Genomic DNA, 23,791 nt, shown 5'->3' with positions numbered 1-23,791 from the left:
AGATTGAAAATGATATACTATAAATACTCTTATATAATCTCTTATTTTTGTAACCTATGCCGGGGAGAGTGTCTGGGTCCATCCCTGTATTAACATTCATTTAAAGAAGCCAGTGTTATTAGAACATGATTCATGAAATATTAGTTCTACAGAAGTACCCTCAGAGCACAGCTTGGGATGGCGCTGGGTCTACTTACACAACTTTTCAATTTCCTGTCTGGAAGGAGCAAGTAGCAATATTATTTTTAAAAAAGAAAACTTTTATGTTGAGGATTTCCTGTTTAAATAAAATGGACTTCTCGGATGATAGCTTATCTTCCTGGCTCTTTATGCTGCTTTATATTAATTGTGCTGAACAGGAGGTAAAGTCACAGCACTATTTTAGGAGGTTATTTACTAAAGTCTGAATGCAAAAATCACGAAAAATGTGTGATTTTCTTTTATAAAATCGGACTTTTATTAATCCCCGAGGATGGAAAAGTCTGAATCAAAAAATCCGGCATCTCAGACCTGTCTAGGTTTCATATAAGTCAATGGGAGAAGTCTCAATGATTTTTTGATGTGTGGTGAGTTTCGTGCAATACTCCGAAGTTTTCGGCAAAAATCTGAGTTTTTGGGTTAAAAATCTGAAAAAATCTTGAAAATCTGATTTTTTCCCCGCAAAGCAAATTATCGGGAAAATTTAATAATAAATAAGCTCAAAAAACCTGGGCGGATTTGATCTGAGTTTGTAGTAGAAAATATTGAGATAAATTTGGACTTTGATAAATAACCAACCCCCTTAAAAAATTACGGGGGTTTCATTGTACTAAGAGTGATATAAACTATGAACCAGGGTGAAAACTATATTTTTAAAAAGATTTCATGTCATTTAGGGGCACATTTACTTAGCTCGAGTGAAGGATTAGAAGGAAAAAAACGTTGAATTTCGAATTGGCTACTTCGACCTTCGACTACGACTTCGACTTCGAATCGAACGATTCGAACTAAAAATCGTTAGACTATTCAACCATTCGATAGTCGAAGTACTGTCTCTTTAAAGAAAAACTTCGACCCCCTACTTCGCCACCTAAAACCTACCGAGCACCAATGTTAGCCTAGGGGAAGGTCTCCATAGGCTTTCCTAGCAATTTGTGATCAAAGGAAAATCGTTCGATCGATGACTTAAAATCCTTCGAATTGTTCGATTCGAAGGATTTAAACGTTCGATCAAACGATTTTTCCTTTGATCGTTTGATTGAACGAATTGTGGTAAATCCTTCGACTTCGATATTCAAAGTCGAAGGAATTAACTTCGATGGTCAAATATCAAGGGTTAATTAACCCTCGATATTCGACCCATAGTAAATGTGCCCCTAAATATCAGCAAATGTGTCCATTGTGAAAGTTAATTTTATTTTCAGTTTACAGCTGTTTTTCAGTTGTTCAGTTGTTTCAGTACCGTAGATCTGGGATTTCTAACCTGTGGGTCAGAAACCAAAGATGCATTTACATGCCGTTCAAACTGGGTGTCCATGTCCTCTTTAACACTGAAAATATTCCTATACAATAACAATATAAATAAGGTGAATAGTACTTGTAGTGCTTCAAAGTTTGTGCTTGCAATAGTTTTGTAACCTTTTTCAACCTGGTGAGCGTCAATTATAGTTTTTTTGGAGGTTGCTTGGAAAATTTCCGTTGTTCAAGCATGACCCACTTCTACAAACCTGTCTTGTTAAAGGGGACCTGTCACCCTAAGAAATAATTCCAAATTCTTTTCTATCATATTAGTTGAGCAAAATAAACTTTACTTACACTATATTTAATATTTACATTTTGTTTATTAGCCATACTGTACATACATGAGTGCAAATATTAAAAATTTAAAATGTGTGCGTGAAATTTAATACGTTGGAATCAGGTGAGTCAATAACTCAATAACCAATGAGACTGAGCGAAAGTAGAGGATAAATAAGTAGAGGATAAATAAGACTTCATAAAATCCAAGCTGGTACAGGAAGCTTATATAAAGTGGCATATTTATGTTTAGTATAAATGCGGCCATTTCTGCATGGTATCAGTAAATCAGTAGAATTTTTTTTTCTCATAATGCCTGACAGCGTTGCATCCAATGCATCAAAATGCGTGCAATTGTGCTTTCCATTAATGAGTTATAATTGAATTTTGTGTTATATGCTTATACCATGGGAATATGTGGCTATTTGTATTTTAATTCTCTTTGTATAAAGGGCTATGAATAAAGTCAACTGCTTTTCTATAGGTCATAATCACAAAGCAATGGTTATGACTGATGATATCACTAACTACTGTTTAAAATTATATACAGGTATAGGATCCCTTATCCAGAAACCCGATATCCAGAAAGCTCCGAATTACGGAATGGCTGTCTCCCATAGATTACATTTTATCCAAATAATCCAAATTTTTAAAAATGATTTCCTTTTTCTCTGTAATAATAAAACAGTAGCTTGTACTTGATCCCAACTAAGATATAATTAATCCTTATTGGAAGCAAAATCAGCCTATTGGGTTTATTTAATGTGTAAATTAATTTCTAGTAGACTTAAGGCATGAAGAGCCAAATTACGGAAAGATCTGTTATCCGGAAAACCTCAGGTCCCGAGCATTCTGGATAACAGGTCCCATACCTGTATTTTAAAAGTTGTTGATAGTTTTTGTGTAATATATATATATATATATATATATATATATATATATATATATATATATATATATATATATATATATATATATATATATATATATATATATATATATATATATATATATATATATATATATATTGTGCCTACATACTCTACAACACTGTACAATAAGGGGCCTATTTATGAAACCTCAAATATTTCTGATCAAGTTTTTAAAGGGGAAAAACTCAATTCTTTAGAGGAGGAATGTTTCGAGATTTATTATGCTCTGCTAAAAATTAGAATTCGAAGAGACTCCAGCTAAAACCTGACAACATCATGTAGAAGTCAATGGCAGATGGTCCCTTTAAAAACTGGAACATGTTTTTTTACCTTCAGGATAGTTTTGGGCTGTTTGAACCAGTTTTCGTTCTATAATGGAGTTTTTGGGGCCACAATTCGCTAAAGTAGAGTTTTCAATTTTTTCTCAGCTTTTAGTTCCAATGATGTTTTTTGAAGATAATTATTGGTAAATTTAGGGGATTCGAGTTTGGTAGTTTGCTCGATTTTTTTTTTTCAAATTTGAGTTTTAGTAAATAGTCTTGGTTAGATTGTATTGTGTAAAGCCTTGGTTGTATGCCTCTGCGGCCCATTAACATTTTACTTATTAAGCGGAATCCTTGCCATGACAAATCTATGTAATGTGTTAGATCTTATATTTTGTAAGAATAATTGGTTTGGCGGAGATATCTATAACAAACTGCTTAATTTACAGCCAAGGCTTCACTTTGGGGGTTGAAAAATAAGAAGTGAACATGGTGTTATTTCAAAATCACATTACCAGACTGAAAATGTAGACTACATTGTGCAATTTCTCTGGAGATCAGTAGTAACTGAAAATTACAGAGATGTAGCCACATTTCAGAGGAGTTACATAATAACACATTAAGTCAGGTTGGAAAAGGAACAAGAGCATCGGTTGGAAAAGGAACAAGAGCATCTGGCACATCCCCTGTAACACTAACAAATATACTATAAACTGATCGAGAAGAGGGCAATTGTTGTACAATAGATGGTGGGAAACCATTGCTAGCCAAAAGTTAAGTATCCCCTCAGTTTAAGGGTAATTTCACACCTAGAGATTTGGGGAGATTTAGTATCCCAGCGACTAATCGCCTCTTCTTTGGAGTGACTAATCTCCCCGAACTGCTTCCCCCTGTCTTCCGCCTGCTAGAATGAAAAAACGCCTGCGGCACGGCACTCGCGGCACTTCGTTTTCCAAAGTAGCATGAAGTTTCCATGTGAGGCAACTTCGGGCGACTTCGGAAAATGAAGCACCGCGAGTGCCATCCCGCAGGCATTTTTTCATTATAGCAGGCACCAGCGTCAACTTTGATGCCAGTGTCCATTTTGAAGCTTCAAAATCGATGTTTTGTGAATTTTTCGCCGGTGGGACAAAATCGCCCGTCACTTGTCATAACTATTTCAGTACTTACTCTAATCCCTGTGCTAAACCTAATATGTTGAATATTGTCATGATATGGAAAGAAAGAATAGTCTATTTACTCAATCCTGCAGAACCTTATAATTTCAGAGAGGGAAAACAAATGAAGGTTAAAATGCAGTCACAAAAATGGTAAATGATTCCTTTGTATGGGAACTGCAACATATTCCTTCTCTTTTATAGAGAAACAACTATTATTTTAGATATGGTTTATTTTATGTTCACTTGGGACCTACAATTGTACAGTTCATCAAATTCGAAAGTCTCTTGTAAACAAACTAGCGGAGGGTAATTACTAACATCTCTCGGTTGTAAAACAAATACAGTATTCAAGCAATCAACTAAATTTTCAAGTGGAAAATATGCTCCGTAAAAAACTTTTTTTTCTTCATTGATGAATTGATTTGTAAACATTTTCTTGTGCAAACAGAAAGTTATCTAAATGCCACCCTCCATTGGCTTAACAATTTCTGTTATTTTAAGGTTTGGTTCCAGAACAGAAGAGCCAAGTTCCGCAGAAATGAAAGAGCTATGCTGGCAAACAAGAATGCTTCCCTTCTCAAATCCTATGCAGGAGATGTGACCGCTGTGGAACAGCCCATTGTACCCCGCCCAGCCCCGAGGCCCAATGAGTATCTATCTTGGGGCACAGCATCCCCATATAGGTAAGGGAAATAATATTTATCCTTTATATACATTACTTATAAAGCAGCTTAAAAAGAATAAAGTACCTTAATAAGGAAATTTACCTAATACCATGTTTGGAGGCCACTCGGTGTTATAAATTATATACCACCATTTTTACAAATTTCGAGGACACAGGCTAATGCTGAAATGATCTTCAGCAGCTGTTTCCATAAGTACAGAGCCTTAACTGAGACCAGATATTGAAATTTCAATTCCAGTATGTGCCAAAAAAAATTGTATTTTTGAGGTTAGGGCAACCCAACATATAAACCCGACTACCCAAATCTGTACATAGAATATCCCATGGATATATTCAGAACAGGCTTTTAACATCAGCGCATCCAAAGTGAAATAATCAGCTATTGAAATTAGATCCGTGTAGACGTTTAACGTAGACAAAATAACACATTAGGCCTTTGGACCGCTCACATTAGCAATTCCAAAACAAACCATGAATCCAATGTTATTGAATAAAGGCAGAATAAACAGGTTGCAGAACATTGTTTCTTCTCAAGTTAAATCACTCCCAGAGCAGACTGAACACACAAAAGGAAAAGCTCAAAGCCATGGAATGATTATGTTTCCATAACAGTGCATTTGGCCAGAATTTCATGGCAGCTGAGTTTTGTGGCTAAGCATTCCTGGCAAAACAGTAAAATATTCCAAATATTCCTCTTTCCAAATATTTCTTTTAGGGTTTCACACCTGAGGTTGATTAATTAGGAACATCCCATATCATATTGAGCATGCAATAAGCTCAGGGAATTGCAATAAGTACATAGCACCTAGAATGGATAGTATTAGCTTATATTTGTAGAGATGTCATTGCAGATATAATCTGAAACAAGGCAGGCATCTTCTGGTGTAATAAAGTCAGAAATGTGGCACTTTTCTCCCAGTGGAGCAAAATTGATGTAATGGCAGCCATATTTAGTATATTAGGACACCTGCAAATTCTAGTGGTTACACCCTAAAACCTTCACAGCAATTTGCCTACATACAGTATACAATTTTCATGTTTAACTCAAACTTAATTCATCAGTTTCTTTCCTTTATTGTTCTCTACTGATCTTTCCCTTCCTAACAACCCCATCTCCATACTTAACCCACCACTACCTTCTCAGCAAAAGATTGGGCTAAATACTGAAACTGAACCCTAATTTGCATATTCAGAAAATCTCCAGAAAATCTCCAAAAATTGGCCTCTTCTTTAAAAATTGTTACCCACAAGTATCAAGTGTTTCAAAGTAGACACAGCTGGGTACTATGGAGTCCTGCAATTAGTCCTGTATCCACAGCAGTGCTTAGTCCAACCACATACAGTGGCCCCTAAACTGTGGGACTTGGCCCTCTAGAGGGGCTCAAACCCATGGAAGGAGTGGCCCAGCATAAAGCAAATTAGGGTGGAATGTATGGGTGGGAACTACCGTTGAAAGAAGTGGAGAGCCCAATGAAACCTTCTACCAGGTGGAGTTGTTCTGGTGCCCTGGTGGGCCAGTTTCAACCTGACTATATTTTTTGAGCTAAAAGAACAAGAAATACACATATTAGAGGGTTTAAAACTTTGATGTATGTTGCGAATAAACAAGAAAAAAATTATTATAAGCAGAGACAGATGCCTTAAAACCATAGGCTGTCTGTTGTTACCATAGGGTTTCCTGTGCACTTTGCATATGCGCATTGGGAATTTAATGTAAATAAACAGATCTTTAAAGATCAGTTATATGAGGTTGTGTGACAGCTTTATGTCTGTATAATATACCGCTTATTTATCATTAGCACTGTTGCCATGGCAATACTTTTGCCCTGCATCCTTTCCGCTATCATTGTGGTTCTCAATGGTTTGCAGGCTCCTCTGGCGAAGAGAGGATTAATGTGAATTTAGTGTTATTTCCTTTTGCATGCTTTTACAATGCCTGGATCAGGTAAGTTCTCACCACAAATATTTGGCATCCCAATGAAAACTAAAAAAAGAAAAAAAAAAAGTATCTGCTGCTCATTAATGTTATAAAAGCCAGACATTCCCTGCTCTTTCAACTGTAATCCTGCTTTTAAACTTCTAGTGTATATGCAGCTGTCCAGGGCTTGTTGCTTTATTGTGGGTAATGAGATTTATTTACCTAAGCCATGTTAGGTTTTATGAAAAATACCTTGGGGCATAACCTTCTAACACAAATAGTTTCCCTCTATACAGTTCCATCATTGGAAATAACCTGCTATATGCCTTTGTCCACAGCACACACCTTAAAGAAATCCCAAATGTGTCTTATTTGGCTTGCAAATCTTTCTTAAAAGTGACCTTAGAACCTCTTTTTACAGTTTGAGCTGATTTTCAAGGCCAAAAAACGTTTATTTTTGTGTATTTAAATGGACAATTGGAGTCCTGGTTTTAGACAAGCCTTCTTATTTCTGTTGTGTAACTCGGCTTTAAAGGCAGAATTTGCCCAATTTTTTTAGATTATTGTATAGTAGGGTTGCCACTTGGCTGGTATTTTACCAGCCTGGCCGGTAAAAATGATGGTTGATCCCAATGTTATTAATAGGGAAAAATGATAAATATATAGGAACGCCGGTATTTTTTTCCAGAAAAGGTGGCAACCCTGTTGTTTAGACTAGAAACATGAGAGCACAGCTTATAGTCAGGCTAAGCTTTTTTATTGCTAATTTCTCTTTGAGGCACTCTCCATATATCCATATATCCTGATACAGTGCCACTAATAGTATTATGCTTCTCATACCACTGTGCTTATAAGAGAACCCACAGCTGGGATGCTAACAATTGACTATACAGTTGGCTGAAGTACACATGGGATATGGGGGGACAAAACACACATAGTTATATGGTTTTGGTGGGTGTGTATGCTTGTGACGGCAGAAGAGATGTCTGGGTGCAAAGCCAAAGAATGAACAGTTATTATCAATATAATATCAGCTACACTTTAAGGCCTTGACCAATAGATGTAGTACATATAACCAAACATATTCTAGGTGCTTCCATTTTACCCAGTTTGGGTTTCACAAAGGGCCTGTATATTTTTGCTGCCATTTGACTAAAGGCCATGTGTATAGTGTAGATATGTCCCTCTAACATGCTGATAAAAAGTCTTATTTCTATCAATGCTGCTCGTAATTCTCTTTAGCGCAGAGACACACGCTGCTATTTCGTAAGATTAGTCGCCCAGCGTTTTCCGAAGTTGCCCGAAGTTGACTTACAAGGAAACATCGGGTGACTTTGGAAAGCCGAAGTGATCTGAGCCATCGGATTTACATTCTAGCCGACGGGAAGGCAGTTTGGGGAGATTAGTCGCCCGAAGAAGAAGTGATTTGTCGCTTGGCAACTAATCTCCCAAAATAGGAGCGTGTGTCTCTGCCCTTAATTCTCTTTATTGCAATTAATGAAAGTATCAGACTGTATATGTGCCAAACAATTGTTGATGTGCTGCCCAATATGCATAAACTTTAAGCAAGCAGATGCTGAATGGAACTAGTGAAGTCAGGACTTTGCACAGTCGAGAGGTACTGAGTATCTCTCTCCGTTTTTAAAATAGATTGAAAACATTAAACAGGAAAGCAATCATTTAATTTGTTCATTTGTGTCCGATTAACATTTTAACAATGTGTAGGGAAGGTCTGGCTTATATCTCCAATACTGACAGCAGACTCTTTTTTTGCCTCCTGCTTTGTAGTGGCTGGAGCCAAACCCCTAAAGTGAGAACTTACCTTTTCCAGGATTGGTGAGGAAATGAGCTCCAAATTACTCCTTCCCTGGTGAGTATGTAAAACATACAGTGGGCATATTCTCATGTCACACAAACCTCACTGCCCTAACAAAAATACTAGAGCAAACAGAAAGCAGCATTAACTATTAGAAGAATCAGGAAGGTTGTGTAAGTGAAATGTCTTTAATTGCCTAGATAATGGCACATTATTAACTAGATAGTAAAATAGAACACACGTTTCACACTAAATGATGCCCCCTGGCTATTACAACCACATGCAATGGATCACTTTTTGCTAACGTAAATGATAGCAGCTGGGGTGAGCCCCATAGAACAGAAAACTCTTGATGATCCCAAATACACTATGGAGATTAGAAAACATGATTAATATAAACTAGTGAGCAGTATTCCAAAGGCGCATTAAATCTTTCCTATGAAATTAGTTTGGGTGACAGTTGCACTTTGTTATTTGCAAACAACTCTGGACAAATTGCTTTCATATGTGTGAGGAAATCTCTACCATATATAAAGTTCCAGAAGCTGACACATTTTCCTTCATTAGGAAATCAGAATTCAGTGTGATTTTCTATACCATAAAAGCAGTTATGTGAAGACAACAAATATATAAAAACTGTACTAAGAATGAAAAACCATTACCAATGAAAATTCCGTTAGAACTAAACGATTGTGTTTAATTCTTGCAGTGCCATGGCTACCTATTCCTCTACCTGTGCCAACACCAATCCTGCCCAGGGGATGAACATGGCCAACAGCATCGCCAACCTTAGGCTGAAGGCAAAGGAATACAGTTTACAGAGGAACCAAGTGCCAACAGTCAATTGAAAAAAGGCTGACTGCAGAAATACTATACTATTGCCAAATTCCTTCTTGTAATAACCAAAACTTTATAATGGGATAACGTGGAGATGAGCAGGGTACAAACTGACATGCTTTGAAATATCCCTTTTTTTTCCTTTTGGAAAAATGCCACCAGCTAGTTTCCATTTTGTTTTTGTTTTGTTTTTTTCATGCTTTGCTTTCTATAGTAAAAAGCTTATCCTGCACAAAAACAGTTTGCCTCTGTTACATGGACAAGTCAGTCTTAATTCACAGCACCAGACACAAGCAGAGCTACCATCTAAAACCCTTTTTTCAGTACAAGTGTCACTTTTTGGGTCCCTTGTGCCATACGAAACAATACAACGATCGGGCCCACTCTCATTGTATCTGCTGTACCCCAGGCCTTGGCCCTAAGACTTAACAAATACCACCCCAAATACCTTAATTTTGATGCAAAAGTGGAAACAATTTCTTTTTACAATTTCTAAAAATGGCTCTTGAAAAAAACCCCATTATACTAAAATAAGCACTTCTACATATTGGTAAATATCACAGGAAATCTTATTCTCTAAGGGGCATATTTATCAAGGGTCAAATTTCGAAAAGAAATTCAAATTCAAAAAGACCAGACGAAAGTTTTATTTTGGCCGAATAGGTCTGTTTTCGATCGAATAGGTCCATATTCGGATCGTACGAATAGAATTAAAAATGCATACGATCCAATTCGAAACAAAGTTTTTCTCAAAAAAGAAATTTTTCAAAGTCCACCAATTGACTCCAAATAGGTTCTAGGAGGTCCCCCATAGACTAAAACAGCAATTTGGCAGGTTTTATATGGGCGAACGGTCAAAGTCGAATTTTTAGAGACAATACATGATAAATTTAGAATATTATTCAAATTCCAATCGAAGTTGGACTATTCCCTAGTCGAAGTAAACAAAAAATAGCTCGAAATTCGAATTTTTTGAATTCGAAATTTCACCTCGACCTTTGATAAATTTAGCCCTAATTGTGATCACCAGTTTAGAGCTCATTTAGGAGATGGACTGTTTTTCTTTTTCAGCTGATCTGTATTATAACCAGCCTGAAAGAACCTTTTTTTACCATAAGCTAAATATTGAGGAAACAAATGGGACGCTTATTTGTATTACATATTTCTTTATCCAGAAGGAAACATGCATAAAGTAGTATCCCTAAGTGAAAGTATTCAGCTCCAAAAGCATAAACTGTATTTTAGCCTGTCCCATTCATTTATAGAAGCAGCTTGTATGGCTGTCGTGAAATTTTACATGAAGATGAATATCACAAGACATTCTCAGATTATCTGTCTGCCTTTAGTAAGAGTTTAATGTCAGCCAGTGAAACAAACTTATGGTAACTATAGTTGAATGGAGTATGACTTTCATGTTCCACCACCTAGTCAAACCCAGTGTGTTTGAAAATAATTAAGAAATGACCTAAGATTTTGCCATAATTAAAGAAAGGAAATTATAAAGTATAAAAAGGATACCAGGCAGGATTCTGTTCCAAGGAGAGGATCACAGGTGTCCAGTGAGCTTTTAAAAAGTCCAAATAAGTTTCTTACAGAAATGATGTGATACTACTATAGGGGGAGTATATTAACCTCCTGTTCAAAACAAAATACATTCTACAAAAATATTTTACTTGATGTAAGGGAAGAGGTGTTATGTAATGGCTGCCTTTTATACTGCTACTTTGGTTTCTCCTTAAAAACATAGTAAACAGTGTAGTTACAGGTGACAAATATTGTCTAGATCTAGTAATACAAAACAGTCAATCAGATGTTAGATGCCTTTTAGTAGACCAATGATTGCTACGTGATTTCTGTTGGTTACTAGACATGGGACAAACTTGGCATCTGTTATTACATTCCAAGGTCTCCCATTTGAGTACTTGTCAGGACCAATGGGACTATGGAGTAATGTAATAAAAGGTGCATCCAATCAGCAGGTAGCATTTACTGGTCAGCTTTTTTGAAAACAGCCAATTGCTATGTGTTAAGAAACCTGGGCAAACATTGCCCCTTTTATCACACAGCCCTATAGAAAGATAATGATAAGCACTACAGTGACAAAACTGTGTCTCCAATTTTTAGTTGCCCCCTTGTGTAGTTCTGAGTTTCTCTTTGTGGATATCTGAACCAGATAATGTCCAATATTGATGACTCTAAGTCTCAGTCAGTATAGCACAGGGCTGCCTGCTCTGCAAACAGTTTTTGCTCTCACATCTGTCAAAGTAACTATATTCAGGTTAAAGTTCTTACCTGCACTCATACCCATTCACTTCAACGTGCTCTGTGCTCCCCAAAAGTAAGAAAAAACGCACCTCCCAAGTCTGTAAAGAGCAAAATGATTCGCCAGGGCACTTCTTAAAAGTCAATATATCCTCATTCCAGCACAAACGACATAAAAAGACTTGATTTGTAATTATTTTGTCTGTTACATTTTGTACCACTGACAACGTTGTCAAAATGCATTATATATATAAATATATGTGTATAGATATACTTGCCAGCTTTTTAGGATTTTGTTTGTTTTTTTTGTTTTGTAAAAAAATTAAATAAAATATTTTAAAGCATTTGTCTGGGTGAATGATTGTGTCTGAAGAAAAGCATTAAGCCAAGAAAAGACCTTAAATATATATATACATTAATAAAGACTTGTTCTCAGCTCAAAAGCTTCCAGATCTCAAATAAATGTCTTACCTAATGCCTAGAATAATGTTTTCAAAATAAAAAAAATTGTATTTATTGATAAAAAATGTTTTTACTTGACTAACTGCCCCCTGAGAATATATCTGTCATTGTCTATAGTCTTGCTTAATGGTTCTCCAAAAAGGGTGATATTTGGAGATAGAACAGATGTCCTTGAAACAGTACGCAGGAAAGCTATTTTACAATGCAGATTTTCAAATTAAAGTAAAGTAAATAAAAAGAAGGGCGCACTCCCTGGTGTATATTCATTTAATTGATTAAAGTAATAAAATTGCACTTGCAGTGGCAGATTCACTAATCAGAAGTCAATGCAGCCCAACGCATTTCATCGTGGTTGACTTCAACAGAGGAAGAAAAACAAGGATTTCAAATTCACCTCTTTGGTTAAAAAATGTAAATGTTCTTATTATATGGAATTATTTGGAAGTATTATTGAGTCATGCCATTCTTTGTTACTTGACCCATATATATGAGTACACTCTCCTCTCATTGGGTAGTAGTGGGGGTTTATTCAAAATCAAAAATATCCTGAGACTGTAAGGGCTAAAAAGCCTAAAGACATTTATAAAATGTGATTGCCTATTTATTTTTTGCTCTTCTTAAGGCTTCTTCTTTTTTCTCGCAGCTGAGCATACGTATTAGAGTGAAAAGCCAAACTTTAACTTCTACTGCGCATGCTTCTGCCCTGGGAAATTTGAAAAAAGAAGAAGCCGGAAGAAGATCGCTCCATGGTGCTCACTGGAATAACCCCGGACCAGTGCAGTTGTAAGAGGGTGAACCAATTGTTGTAACTTATTTGTGTTGGTTGAATAATATGTGAATGTAAGTGTTAAAATTGTTGAGATTGTTATGTGGTTGACAGGTCACCAGGTGGTGCTCAAGGGTAAAAAGGTGTAATTAATTCCCCCACCAGAGTGCTAGAGACAGTACTTTGACTATGAAATGGTCAAATAGTTGAACGATTTTTAGTTTGAATCGTTCGTTTCGAAGTCGTAGTCGAAGGTAGAAGTAGCCAATTCGAAAAACTTCGAAATTCGAAGTATTTTTCATTCTAATCCTTCACTCCAGCTAAGTAAATGTGCCCCTTGGTGTCCGAGTTAAGAAAGTTAGAATGGTTTTAGCCCCACCTAGTAGTGTAGTGGGAATAGTTTCCAGTGGATATCCCACGAGATAGGGAACCAGAGTGAAGGGAAGACACAGGATAGGGTTAATAGGGCTTAAGGCAAGGAAAAGTGCTGTCGGTGGATCCCGTTCGAAATAGTAAAGGGGTGCTGATTGAGGACCGGATTACTGAGACGGGAGGGATTGGCGGAATAGTAAAGGGGTGCTAAGGTGCACCGAATTACTGAACCAGGCAGCGGAAAACACCGGAGCTGTAAGAGTTAACTTGCCCTAGCATCTGGTAAAGGCCCTATGGGATTTGGCACAAAAGTTGTGAGCCCAACTGGAAATAGAATGGTGTTGGATGCATGATTTTATCTTTGAGTGTGAATTTGTGTGCAAAAATAAAGAAACATTTTTTCATTCATGACATACCGGCTGGAGTTCGTTATGTGAAGGGTTAATAGTCGGCAGTGGCGGGCCAAGCCAACCGGGCGCCCTAGGCGACCCGGGTGGCCACTGCACTCCCCTCGATGCTCCCCTCCACGCTCTCTTCCATGCTCCCCTCCGTGATCGCTCGCACGGACGTGCGCGCTCCTGAAACCATTGTGCGCACACATGCGCACAACGCCGGAAAGGAGAGTGTTACAGCGCTGGAGGCAGAGCAAATCGACCGAGGGGAGTGGTGAGAGGCGGGGAAAGTGACTGAGGGGAGGGGAGGGAGGCGGGGAAAGTGACTGGGGAGATCGGGTAAAGCGTTTGAGGGGAGGGAGGGGGGAGGAGCGCTGGAGGAGCAGCGAACATGGACTAGGGGTAGGCAAAAGTCAGGTACCCGCCCAGCGCCCCCCTTTTGTTGAGCCCTAGGCAGGTGCCTCTTCTGCCTACCCCTAGTTCCGGCCCTGATAGTCGGTAAGTTACCTTTACACAATTTTCTGCTGATAGGAGCACCGCCCGGGGTTTCAGATAAGTGAATACATTCACTTGGGGGTGCCTAACATTTGGAACCCCCAAGTGTTAAATGACTTTCCTAAATGAACAGTAACGTCAAAAAATAAAAGTGTTTTAAAAAAATATAATGCAGTGTTGCCCTGCACTGGTAAAACTATAGTATTGTTTCTGTAGCAAACAGATCAGTTTTACCAGTGCAGGGCAACACTACATGATATTTTCATTACTTTAAAACACATGCCGTACTCAAATTCTATATGGGACTTACTCAAATACAATTGTATGCAAGTGTCTTAATAAAATGTGAATTATAATTAGTAAAAATGAATTATTAAGTAAAATGCTTTTATGCTTTTATTCAGTAACAATGTATTGAAGTGTACAAAATACAGTAACCCTTCCAACTTTTATAAAAAATATGAATTTTATCACAGTCCATATGTGACAGCCTATCTGCCGTGGCAGCCAGATTATGTAAAGTATGTACTATTTTTTCTGTATTTGGAACAGATGTAACTTTTCCCTTTTCTAGTTCTTTTATTTAAAAAAAATCTTCTGGTCTGTTTTCTATGTGCCATAGGAATAGTGTGTGAGCTTGATTTGGGAAGGAATTTGCCTCCCAGGCTTCACAAGAGCACATATTTTAGAAAGATCTCTATCGATGTATGTAGGCTAGATGACTCGCTTGTATTAATATCAGGACCACCTGCTCTCACTGATGGATGCCATACACATACAGTATGCTGTATTGGAGGACGTAATTACTTAATTTGGTAATCCCTGTCTCAATCTGAAATTGCTGTTGAATAGGACCTTGCTGTTCTACTGGGCTTCTGTAGCTTGTAGCATTTATGCAGGTTGAAATAAAGAGTCTCCTCACAATTACAAAAGCACTGCAGTCGATTCTAAACTTTGCTGCAATAAAGATTTCTACATGTTGCATTCTATTTTCTTCTGTTTTATTCTTTACTAACATCCCCAAAATCAAAAATGTCCTCCATTAACTCTTTGTATGTTCCTCCACATTTTATTCTTTGTATCAATCTTACTTGACTGACAGGGAGGACAACTGCTGACGATTGATGTCAAGTTCTATCAATGAAGCAACTCACTTCTCACTCTATTCTGATGATGATTGGTCAAAGATAAACTGGGCAATATGAAGGACAAGTAGCTCCCAATAGTTTATGAATATGCATATGGTTAGCCAGTCTTCTACATTTCAGATGACATTATGTATGGTTATAGTAATCTGGGTATTACTTTTGGACTATGCAGTTTATTTAGTCCAATGTAACTAGGAAAGCGGAGAACACTGACTGAAGGATGGATTAAGTGTATCTTCTACATCCCAAAGCTCTTAGCCAATCTATGGCAGTTTTCAACTCAAGTGCACATTCTCTGCAGCTAATTCTGCTATCCATTATTGAAGGCTTTGCACACCTGTTTTGCTTGACCTGCAAAGAAATACGTTTTGTAGGGCTTGGACAAACTGCAGGAGATTCAAACAGATCTGAGGTTCTCATCTTTAACTGTCCATAATGGCTAGATTTGGTTCAGTTATGTCAACCACATTGTGGTTGTGGTCTCTGATACACTAAAAGCAAGTTTGGTGCTTGACATACAGATAATATTGCACAAGACTGTTTTATTTTTTCCTCCGTATCCTTGGGTGCTGATCTATTTTGGTCTTTCAAACTGAAGATCCAGTTCAGGAACTGGGAATTTGAATCAGCTAAAAAGGAACTAACTATTAAGGGCTAACTCTTCTTTTGTATTTCTATGACAACTGTATTCTTCCACTCAGCCCATGGGTCGATTTGTGGGATTTAGTGGAAGTTTATACAGTGTATGGCCAACTTTGCTGGTCATGTAAAACAGATTGTGAATACTCTGGATATATTGGGAGAGGCAAACACATTATATTAAGGAACTAGTGGAAAGACAATAGGGGGAAGAGCAGAAGGCAAGGGGGAGAACAGAATGGACTTTCAAGAGGAGAAAGGTAGAGGAAGGAGAATACATAAATAACATTACTTTAAAGGGTGAAAGGAGACAAATAAAGGCACGAGAATGAAAGGAAAAAATTGTTTCCAGAGAAAAATATAGAAGGGAATAACAAAGGTAGAAAAGTAGAAAGAATGTCCAAGCCCTACATTTAAATGTTTAATCCCAGCTGTGCCTAAGTTGTTCTGTACCTAGCAATATATACAAATCCAGAAAGCAGCCCTCATAAGGAGTGCCTAAGTAAATATTGTTCTACTGGAGAGTCCAGCACAAGGTGCAGAGCGCAGAATGTCTCAGAATGCAAGTGTTTCTTGATCGGTTTTGCACCACTTAATGCTCTAGCACTCATGTTCTGTATATTGTGGTTTTGCTTGAAAAATTATTGAGTGTAATTAAGAAGACTTTTGTCTTCTGTTCCTATAATTTGTCCAGGGGCCGGAAACCCCAAGCAATACAATCAGGAAAACAAATAATGACTAGCATCCTTCACACTATTAGCAAATCTATTGAATGCAACATTAAACACATTTGTACACTGTTTATTCTGGCGACACTCCTCATGAAGGGCCTATGTGGTCCTAGAAAGCACAAGCTGAAAGAAACTGCGTGATATTTTTACTCTTCTGTAACAGAACGACAGCAAACTTGTTGGGAATGACTCAATTTGGTGTGCGTTTCTTTTTTGTTCACCCAAATTCCTTGGGGCAGTTCAGGAAAGAGGGATTTAGCTTTGTGTACATTTTTTTTTTCGTTTGAAGAAAAATTGAAAGACTGGGAAAAGTCTATATTGGGCACATATTTTACACATGAGCGGAGTGTGTTCTCAGAGTCCTCACTGGGTCTGACCCTATGTGAACAATATGTTTGGATAACAGCGGGAGAGCTTTCAAAGCCGTAATGTGAAACATATGCACGGTGTATGATGGTTTGGGAATCACTTGCTGGTTCTGTACAGGAATGGAAAAAAAGACAATTTTAAATGATTTCATTAACTCTTCTTTGTTACTCCAAAACTGGAATTACATCTATTATAGCCTAAATGCCGCATTTTTCCTTCATGTTAGTCTTCACTCGAAAAGTCGGCCTTCTGATGCAAATCGCGTTTATTTGCTTTTCTCTTGATCAAAAAGACGTTAGGTAGGATTTATTTGTGCAAAAGGCTGAACTTGGTAGATGTATGCTATGTCTTTCCAAACCTCATCTACAGTGTAACTATAAAATCTGTCTGTGGGTTGGAGTAGCTGCAGGAATGTTTGAAAAAATGTTTTACAATTTTATTGAAAATATACAGTTCGGAACACTTTGGCCTAATCAAATTCTAAATCTCTGAAAATGCATTTCTGGCGTGACAGAGAAAAACTTCCATGAAACATCTACAAGTAGAAACTGGATATCCTTTCCCAAATGGGAACATGACAGTAAAAGCACAATAAAAAGCACAATGATTCTAAGATGGATATACCTTCCACTGGTTTTCAACCGAATAAACTATAAAGAACAAGCACAGAGAATTCTCTCTTTCCACATATATGTGTGTGTTGAATTCAGGACTGTATTTAGGTTGGTAATCTTTGCGTGTGCAAACGGTCCTGCCATCATACGATGAGCAACTCCACTGCTGGATCTAGCCTCAAGTATCCCGCAGTAAGTTGGGGAGATTTTGTTTTTCATGCCCTTTTTTAATTTACCATATAAACACCCGAGTGCTCCCCCCTAAGGCTGCTGTCCTAGACAAGGGCCCTTGGATATCTTTATAATAAATATGACCCTGGTAGGAATGTAATGGGATACGCATGTGTGCACAAACAATTGGCAATCTCCGCTGTAATGGGTGCTAGTTAGGGGGCTCAAAGCAATGGGTGGTACCCCAGCCTCAAGGCTAATTAGGTTTGGATTTGGGGTAATTGCTGATAGTTTCAAAGCCAGCTTGAGTGAAATTTTGAGTTGAATGAGTATTGCTCTTTTAGATATAGAAGGCAAAAGATTTGCATATTTCCACTTCTCAGTTTTCTCAGACACATCCAGTTCTATAGAAGATATTGCATTTCCATGATGCTAGTGACCTGAGAATGCACAGAAGCTTAATATAAGTTCTACTACATTATTAATAGGCAGATTGTAGGAGTCTGATCATTAAATCTCCCCTACGGCTTGAAGCTAGTTTATCACAGTTTATAGATACATTAACATTTGAGAGAAAAACAGTACTTCTCCTTTAATACTATTATTTGTGTATTTTACTCAGTACTCAAGAGGTTACAATATGTTTTACATGGTTTGAAAGTAGTTTTATCACTGAGTTTAAAGGAAAAACAACATTAGCCTTAAAGGACAAGGAAAGTCTAAAATAGAATAAGGCTAGAAATGCTGTATTTTGTATGCTAAATATAAACATGAACTTACTGCACCACAAAGCCTAATCAAACAAATGATTCATGCTTTCAAAGTTGGCTACAGGGGGTCACCATCTTGTAACTTTGTTAAACATCTTTGCAAGACTAAGACTGTGCACATGCTCAGTGTGGTCTGGGCTGCTTAGGGATCGTCGTAAACAAAGCTGCTTGAGTTCTGCATGGCTGGGAAGTAAGGCGGGGGCTCCCCCTGCTGTTCATAAGTATGATTGTTTCCCTGCTCAGCATTTAGGGACCATCTGACAATTCCTATCCACAGCAATAAATGAAGGGAGAATTTCACTGCATACAGTCAGGTTTCTTATAAAAAGGTACACCTTTTTTATTTAAAGTATATTGGAGATAGGTTTCTTTTTCATTAAAGAAAGTAAAAATGGGATTTTATTTTTTTGCCTTTCCTTGTCCTTTAATAACCAGTTTTGTCTGCTGAATTGGTGACAGTTCTGTGCATTCCAACACTCAAGTGGTACAATATATGTACCACTTTACATCTGAAAGAGCTATGAGATGGTTTGGCCAAGGACTTAGAAACCTGATCCTAGAGCAAGTGCTCTGTGCTTCTTCTATTTCATCTGTTTGGTTCAATCATGAAACATCCTTTCTCTTACAGTGTGCATGAACTACACAAATGGTTTTTAACACCACTGCTACTATATCCACAATCTCTCCCTGCTATACCTGCTATCCCACAGTTACAGTCCCTTCCCAGAGACTATCCCACAATTCCTTCCCAGAGACTATTTTCCCACTGCTACTATATGCACCATCTCTCCCTACTATACCTGCTATCCCACAGTCCCTTCCCAGAGACTATTATCCCACTGTTACTATAGGCACCATCTCTCCCTACTATACCTGCAATCCCACAGTCACACTCCCTTCCTAGAGACTATTATCCCACTGTTACTATAGGCACCATCTCTCCCTACTATACCTGCTATCCCACAGTTACAGTCCCTTCCCAGAGACTATTATCATACTGTTATTATAGGCACCATCTTTCCCTACTATACCTGCTATCCCATAGTCCCTTCCCAGAGACTATTATCACCACTGCTACTATAGGCACCATCTCTCCCGACTATACCTGCTATCCCACAGTTACAGTCCCTTCCCAGAGACTTTTATCATACTGTTTCTATAGGCACCATCTTTCCCTACTATACCTGCTATCCCACAGTCCCTTCCCAGAGACTATTATCACCACTGCTACTATAGGCACCATCTCTCCCTACTATACCTGCTATCCCACAGCCACACTCCCTTCCAAGAGACTATTATCCCACTGCTACTATAGGCACCATCTCTCCCTACTATACCTGCTATCCATCCCACAGCCCCAGTCCCTTTCCAGAGACTATTTCACTGGTGTTATATGCACCATATTTCCATACTATTCCCAAAGACTGCTATGACTCCTGCTATAGGCATAATCTCACATGTCCTTTGTTTTGAGGAAATTACCCAACTGCGATAGGCACCAAGTTGCCCTTCTATTCCAGCATCCCATCCCAAGATCTTTACTACCGTTTATATACTCGAGTATAAGCCGAGTTTTTCAGCCTCCAAAATGTGCTGAAAAAGTCTACCTCAGCTTATACTCGAGTCAGCGGGCAGTAGTTGAGATTGCAGTCACTTTTAATCATTCCTATACCAACAGTTCGCTTGGGGAGAGACTGCAATATCACACAGGGCCATCTGTTGGTTATATGAAAGAATAACAGTGCGCCCTCTGTTGGTTATATGAAAGAATAACAGTGACTGCAATATCACACAGCGCCATCTGTTGGTTATATGAAAGAATAACAGTGACTGCAATATCACACAGCACCCTCTGTTGGTTATATGAAAGAATAACAGTGTGCCCTCTGTTGGTTATATGAAAGAATAACAGTGACTGCAATATCACACAGCACCCTCTGTTGGTTATATGAAAGAATAACAGTGCGCCCTCTGTTGGTTATATGAAAGAATAACAGTGACTGCAATATCACACAGCGCCATCTGTTGGTTTTATGAAAGAATAAAAGTGACTGCAATATCACACAGCGTCATCTGTTGGTTATATGAAAGAATAACAGTGACTGCAATATCACACAGCGTCATCTGTTGGTTATATGAAAGAATAACAGTGTGCCCTCTGTTGGTTATATGAAAGAATAACAGTGACTGCAATATCACACAGCACACTCTGTTGGTTATATGAAAGAATAACAGTGACTGCAATATCACACAGCGTCATCTGTTGGTTTTATGAAAGAATAACAGTGACTGCAATATCACACAGCGTCATCTGTTGGTTATATGAAAGAATAACAGTGACTGCAATATCACACAGCACACTCTGTTGGTTATATGAAAGAATAACAGTGCGCCCTCTGTTGGTTATATGAAAGAATAACAGTGATGGCAATATCACACAGCGCCCTCTGTTGGTTATAGGAAAGATTAACAGTGATGGCAATATCTCACAGCGCCCTCTGTTGGTTATATGAAGGATTAACAGTGATGGCAATATCACACAGCGCCCTCTGTTGGTTATACGAAAGATTCACAGTGATGGCAATATCACACAGCACCCTCTGCACATGGTAGTGGGACAGTGGGACAATGCACACAGTAATCCGTTTGGCAATTCTCTGTCACCATCAACTTTGCAAAGAAGTCCGGTTGATCGCTGGGGGGGTCGCTTTGGCGGAATGTGCGCTGCTGGGAGACAGGGCTGTAGTTGTGTCTAGGCTTATACTCGATTCAATACGTTTTACCAGTTTTCGTAAGTAAAATTAGGTACCTCAGCTTATACTCGGGTCGGCTTCTACTCGAGTATATACGGTACTCAGAGGCAATTATTCTCAGTTCTACAAACAACTGCTGATCCTACTATACCTCAAAATTTACTTTTTTATCTCCATACATTCAGCACATCATCACGTACTCTGATTTTCCACTGCTGTTCTGCATGAGCAATCATAAAATATGGTGCATTATTTGAGCTTTCTTACAGGTTTTCTTACCTACAACTGCTGCTCTGCATGACTCTGTTCACACCCCCTAAAGACAACACTGCTTATACAGTCATTTTCTGTTACAAATCACTGAAACTGTATAAAGGCATAATGCAATTCAACTGTTTACGAGAGCTAATTAAAAGGGAAAAGAAAGATCATAAATTAATGTTGTCTGCACTTTAAGATCCATAATGTCAGCCTGCACTTTAATCATTAAATCAGGGCAAGGAAACCGTCCAACAACTCAGCAGTTCCAAGATAGAGTTTCTGTTGTGGGCAGATCATTTTTTTAAACTTGGGAAACAATGACTTTCCATTCAAACACTTGCCAAGGGGATCTTAGTCTCCAGACATGGCAGCTTGGAATGAACATCCCTCACAGAGATGTCTTTAATTTGCCTTTTTTTCAGGCACATTTCCTCTGGCCAAGGCATCCCCATTACAGCTGCTTTGGAAGGAAAGCAGCTGTTGATTGGAAATAGGAGCTGGGACGTTTATTTTTTCTAATCATGGCATGGGCGAAAGTGATAAACTGAAGATAAAATATCCGTTGAAAGAGAACTGTAGCCCCACTTAGTTTAATACTCGATTGTAAATGGACTTGGGTTGGAACAAGACAAATTTGATATCAATCATGGCTGCTATTATCTAATTAGCTGGACATTTTTTGACTGTGTAAACAAAGTGGAAGCATTTTAACTCGACAATGACTTTTAGGCAGTAGACTATTTCTATATCTCAGTTGATTACATTTATCTTGGACAAAATATTGCTCTTAAAATAATATACAATAAAATCTTGTTAGGAGTCTCAATTTAGACCAGATTGTAGTGAATGCAAGAGCCAGAAAAGATGTATTCTTGAGTGCTGAAATGCATATACAAGCAGCGGGGGTTCCCCAAGAACTAAAAACACATGGGATCATTGAGGTTACTGGGAAACACAGATAATTAAGTTGAGTGAATTACATTTTCAGTGACAAGCTTAATACAGGCAGAAGGGGTTCATCTCCTATAAACAATAGCACACGGGGTATTTAGATTATTCAATACTCAGTATGGATGACTCTCTACTGACATCAGCAGGAAGCACAGCAAGTAGCTCTTCACACTGCAATTAAAGAGGAGGTTCACCTTTAAGTTAACTTTTAGTATGTTATAGAATGGCTGATTCTAAGCAACTTATCAATTGGTCTTCATTTTTTTTATAGTTTTTTTAATTATTTGCCTTGTTATTGTTTTTTTTGCCTTTTTTTTGCTTTTTTTGCCTTCAAATTGGGGTCACTGACCCAATCTAAAAACAAATGCTCTGAAAAGTTACAAATGTATTGTTATTGCTACTCTTATTACTCAAATTTCTCTTCAGACCCTCCCCTATTTATATTCCAGTCTCTTAATCAAATCAGTGTATGGTGCTAGGGTAATTTGGAACCTAGCATCCAGATGAAATTTTAAACTGGAGAGCTGCTGAATAAAAAGATAAATAACTCAAAAACCACAAATAATAAAAAAATTAAAAATCGATTGCAATGCAAATTGTCTCGGAATATCACTCTCTACATCATGCAGTTGGCCAGATTAAATATATTGCAAAATATGGACAAACAATCCCTGTTTTGTTTAAAGGGTAAGGCATTTTTAATAGCTTAAAGGACAATGAAAGGCAAAAAAATAAAATCCCATTTTTACTTTCTTTAATGAAAAAGAAACCTATCTCCAATATACTTTAATTAAAAAATGTGTACCGTTTTTATAAGAAACCTGACTGTATGCAGTGAAATTCTCCCTTCATTTATTGCTGTGGATAGGAATTGTCAGACGGTCCCTAACTGCTGAGCAGGGAAACAATCATACTTATGAACAGCAGGGGGAACCCCGCCTTACTTCCCAGCCATGCAGAACTCAAGCAGCTTTGTTTATGACGATCCCTAAGCAGCCCAGACCACACTGAGCATGTGCACAGTCTAAGTCTTGCAAAGATGTTTAACAAAGTTACAAGATGACAGCCCCCTGTAGCCAACTTTGAAAGCAAAAATCATTTGTTTAATTAGGCTTTGTGGTGCAGTAAGTTCATGTTTATGTTTAGTATACAAAATACAGCCTTTCTAGCCTTATTCTATGTTAGACTTTCCTTGTCCTTTAAGGGTAAGGCACTTAAGGGGGAATGTAATAAAAGTCGCAAAGAGCA

The 23,791-nt window shown here is 37.9% G+C and overlaps 1 protein-coding gene across 2 annotated transcripts in view; it reads left to right on the top strand.

The window, feature by feature from the left end:
• The window catches only part of LOC108715742 (paired mesoderm homeobox protein 1), an 84,988-nt gene extending 74,785 nt beyond the window's left edge, over nt 1–10,203 (top strand). Inside the window, exons 3-5 of one of the 2 annotated variants that reach the window (XM_018261169.2) lie at nt 4,633–4,814; nt 8,523–8,604; nt 9,260–9,348. In XM_018261169.2, the coding sequence (XP_018116658.1) occupies nt 4,633–4,814; nt 8,523–8,574 (234 nt within the window). In that variant the 3' untranslated portion in view covers nt 8,575–8,604; nt 9,260–9,348. Of the gene's footprint in view, nt 1–4,632; nt 4,815–8,522; nt 8,605–9,259 lie in introns of both variants that reach the window. The other variant, XM_018261168.2, reaches the window with a different exon arrangement.
• Nucleotides 10,204–23,791: the final 13,588 nt, after the last annotated feature.

The sequence above is a fragment of the Xenopus laevis genome, chromosome 4S, assembly GCF_017654675.1.
Source record: "Xenopus laevis strain J_2021 chromosome 4S, Xenopus_laevis_v10.1, whole genome shotgun sequence".
Classification (NCBI taxonomy): domain Eukaryota; kingdom Metazoa; phylum Chordata; class Amphibia; order Anura; family Pipidae; genus Xenopus; species Xenopus laevis.
Note: the sequence above shows the minus strand (reverse complement) of the source record. Positions and strands in the feature narration are given on the sequence as shown.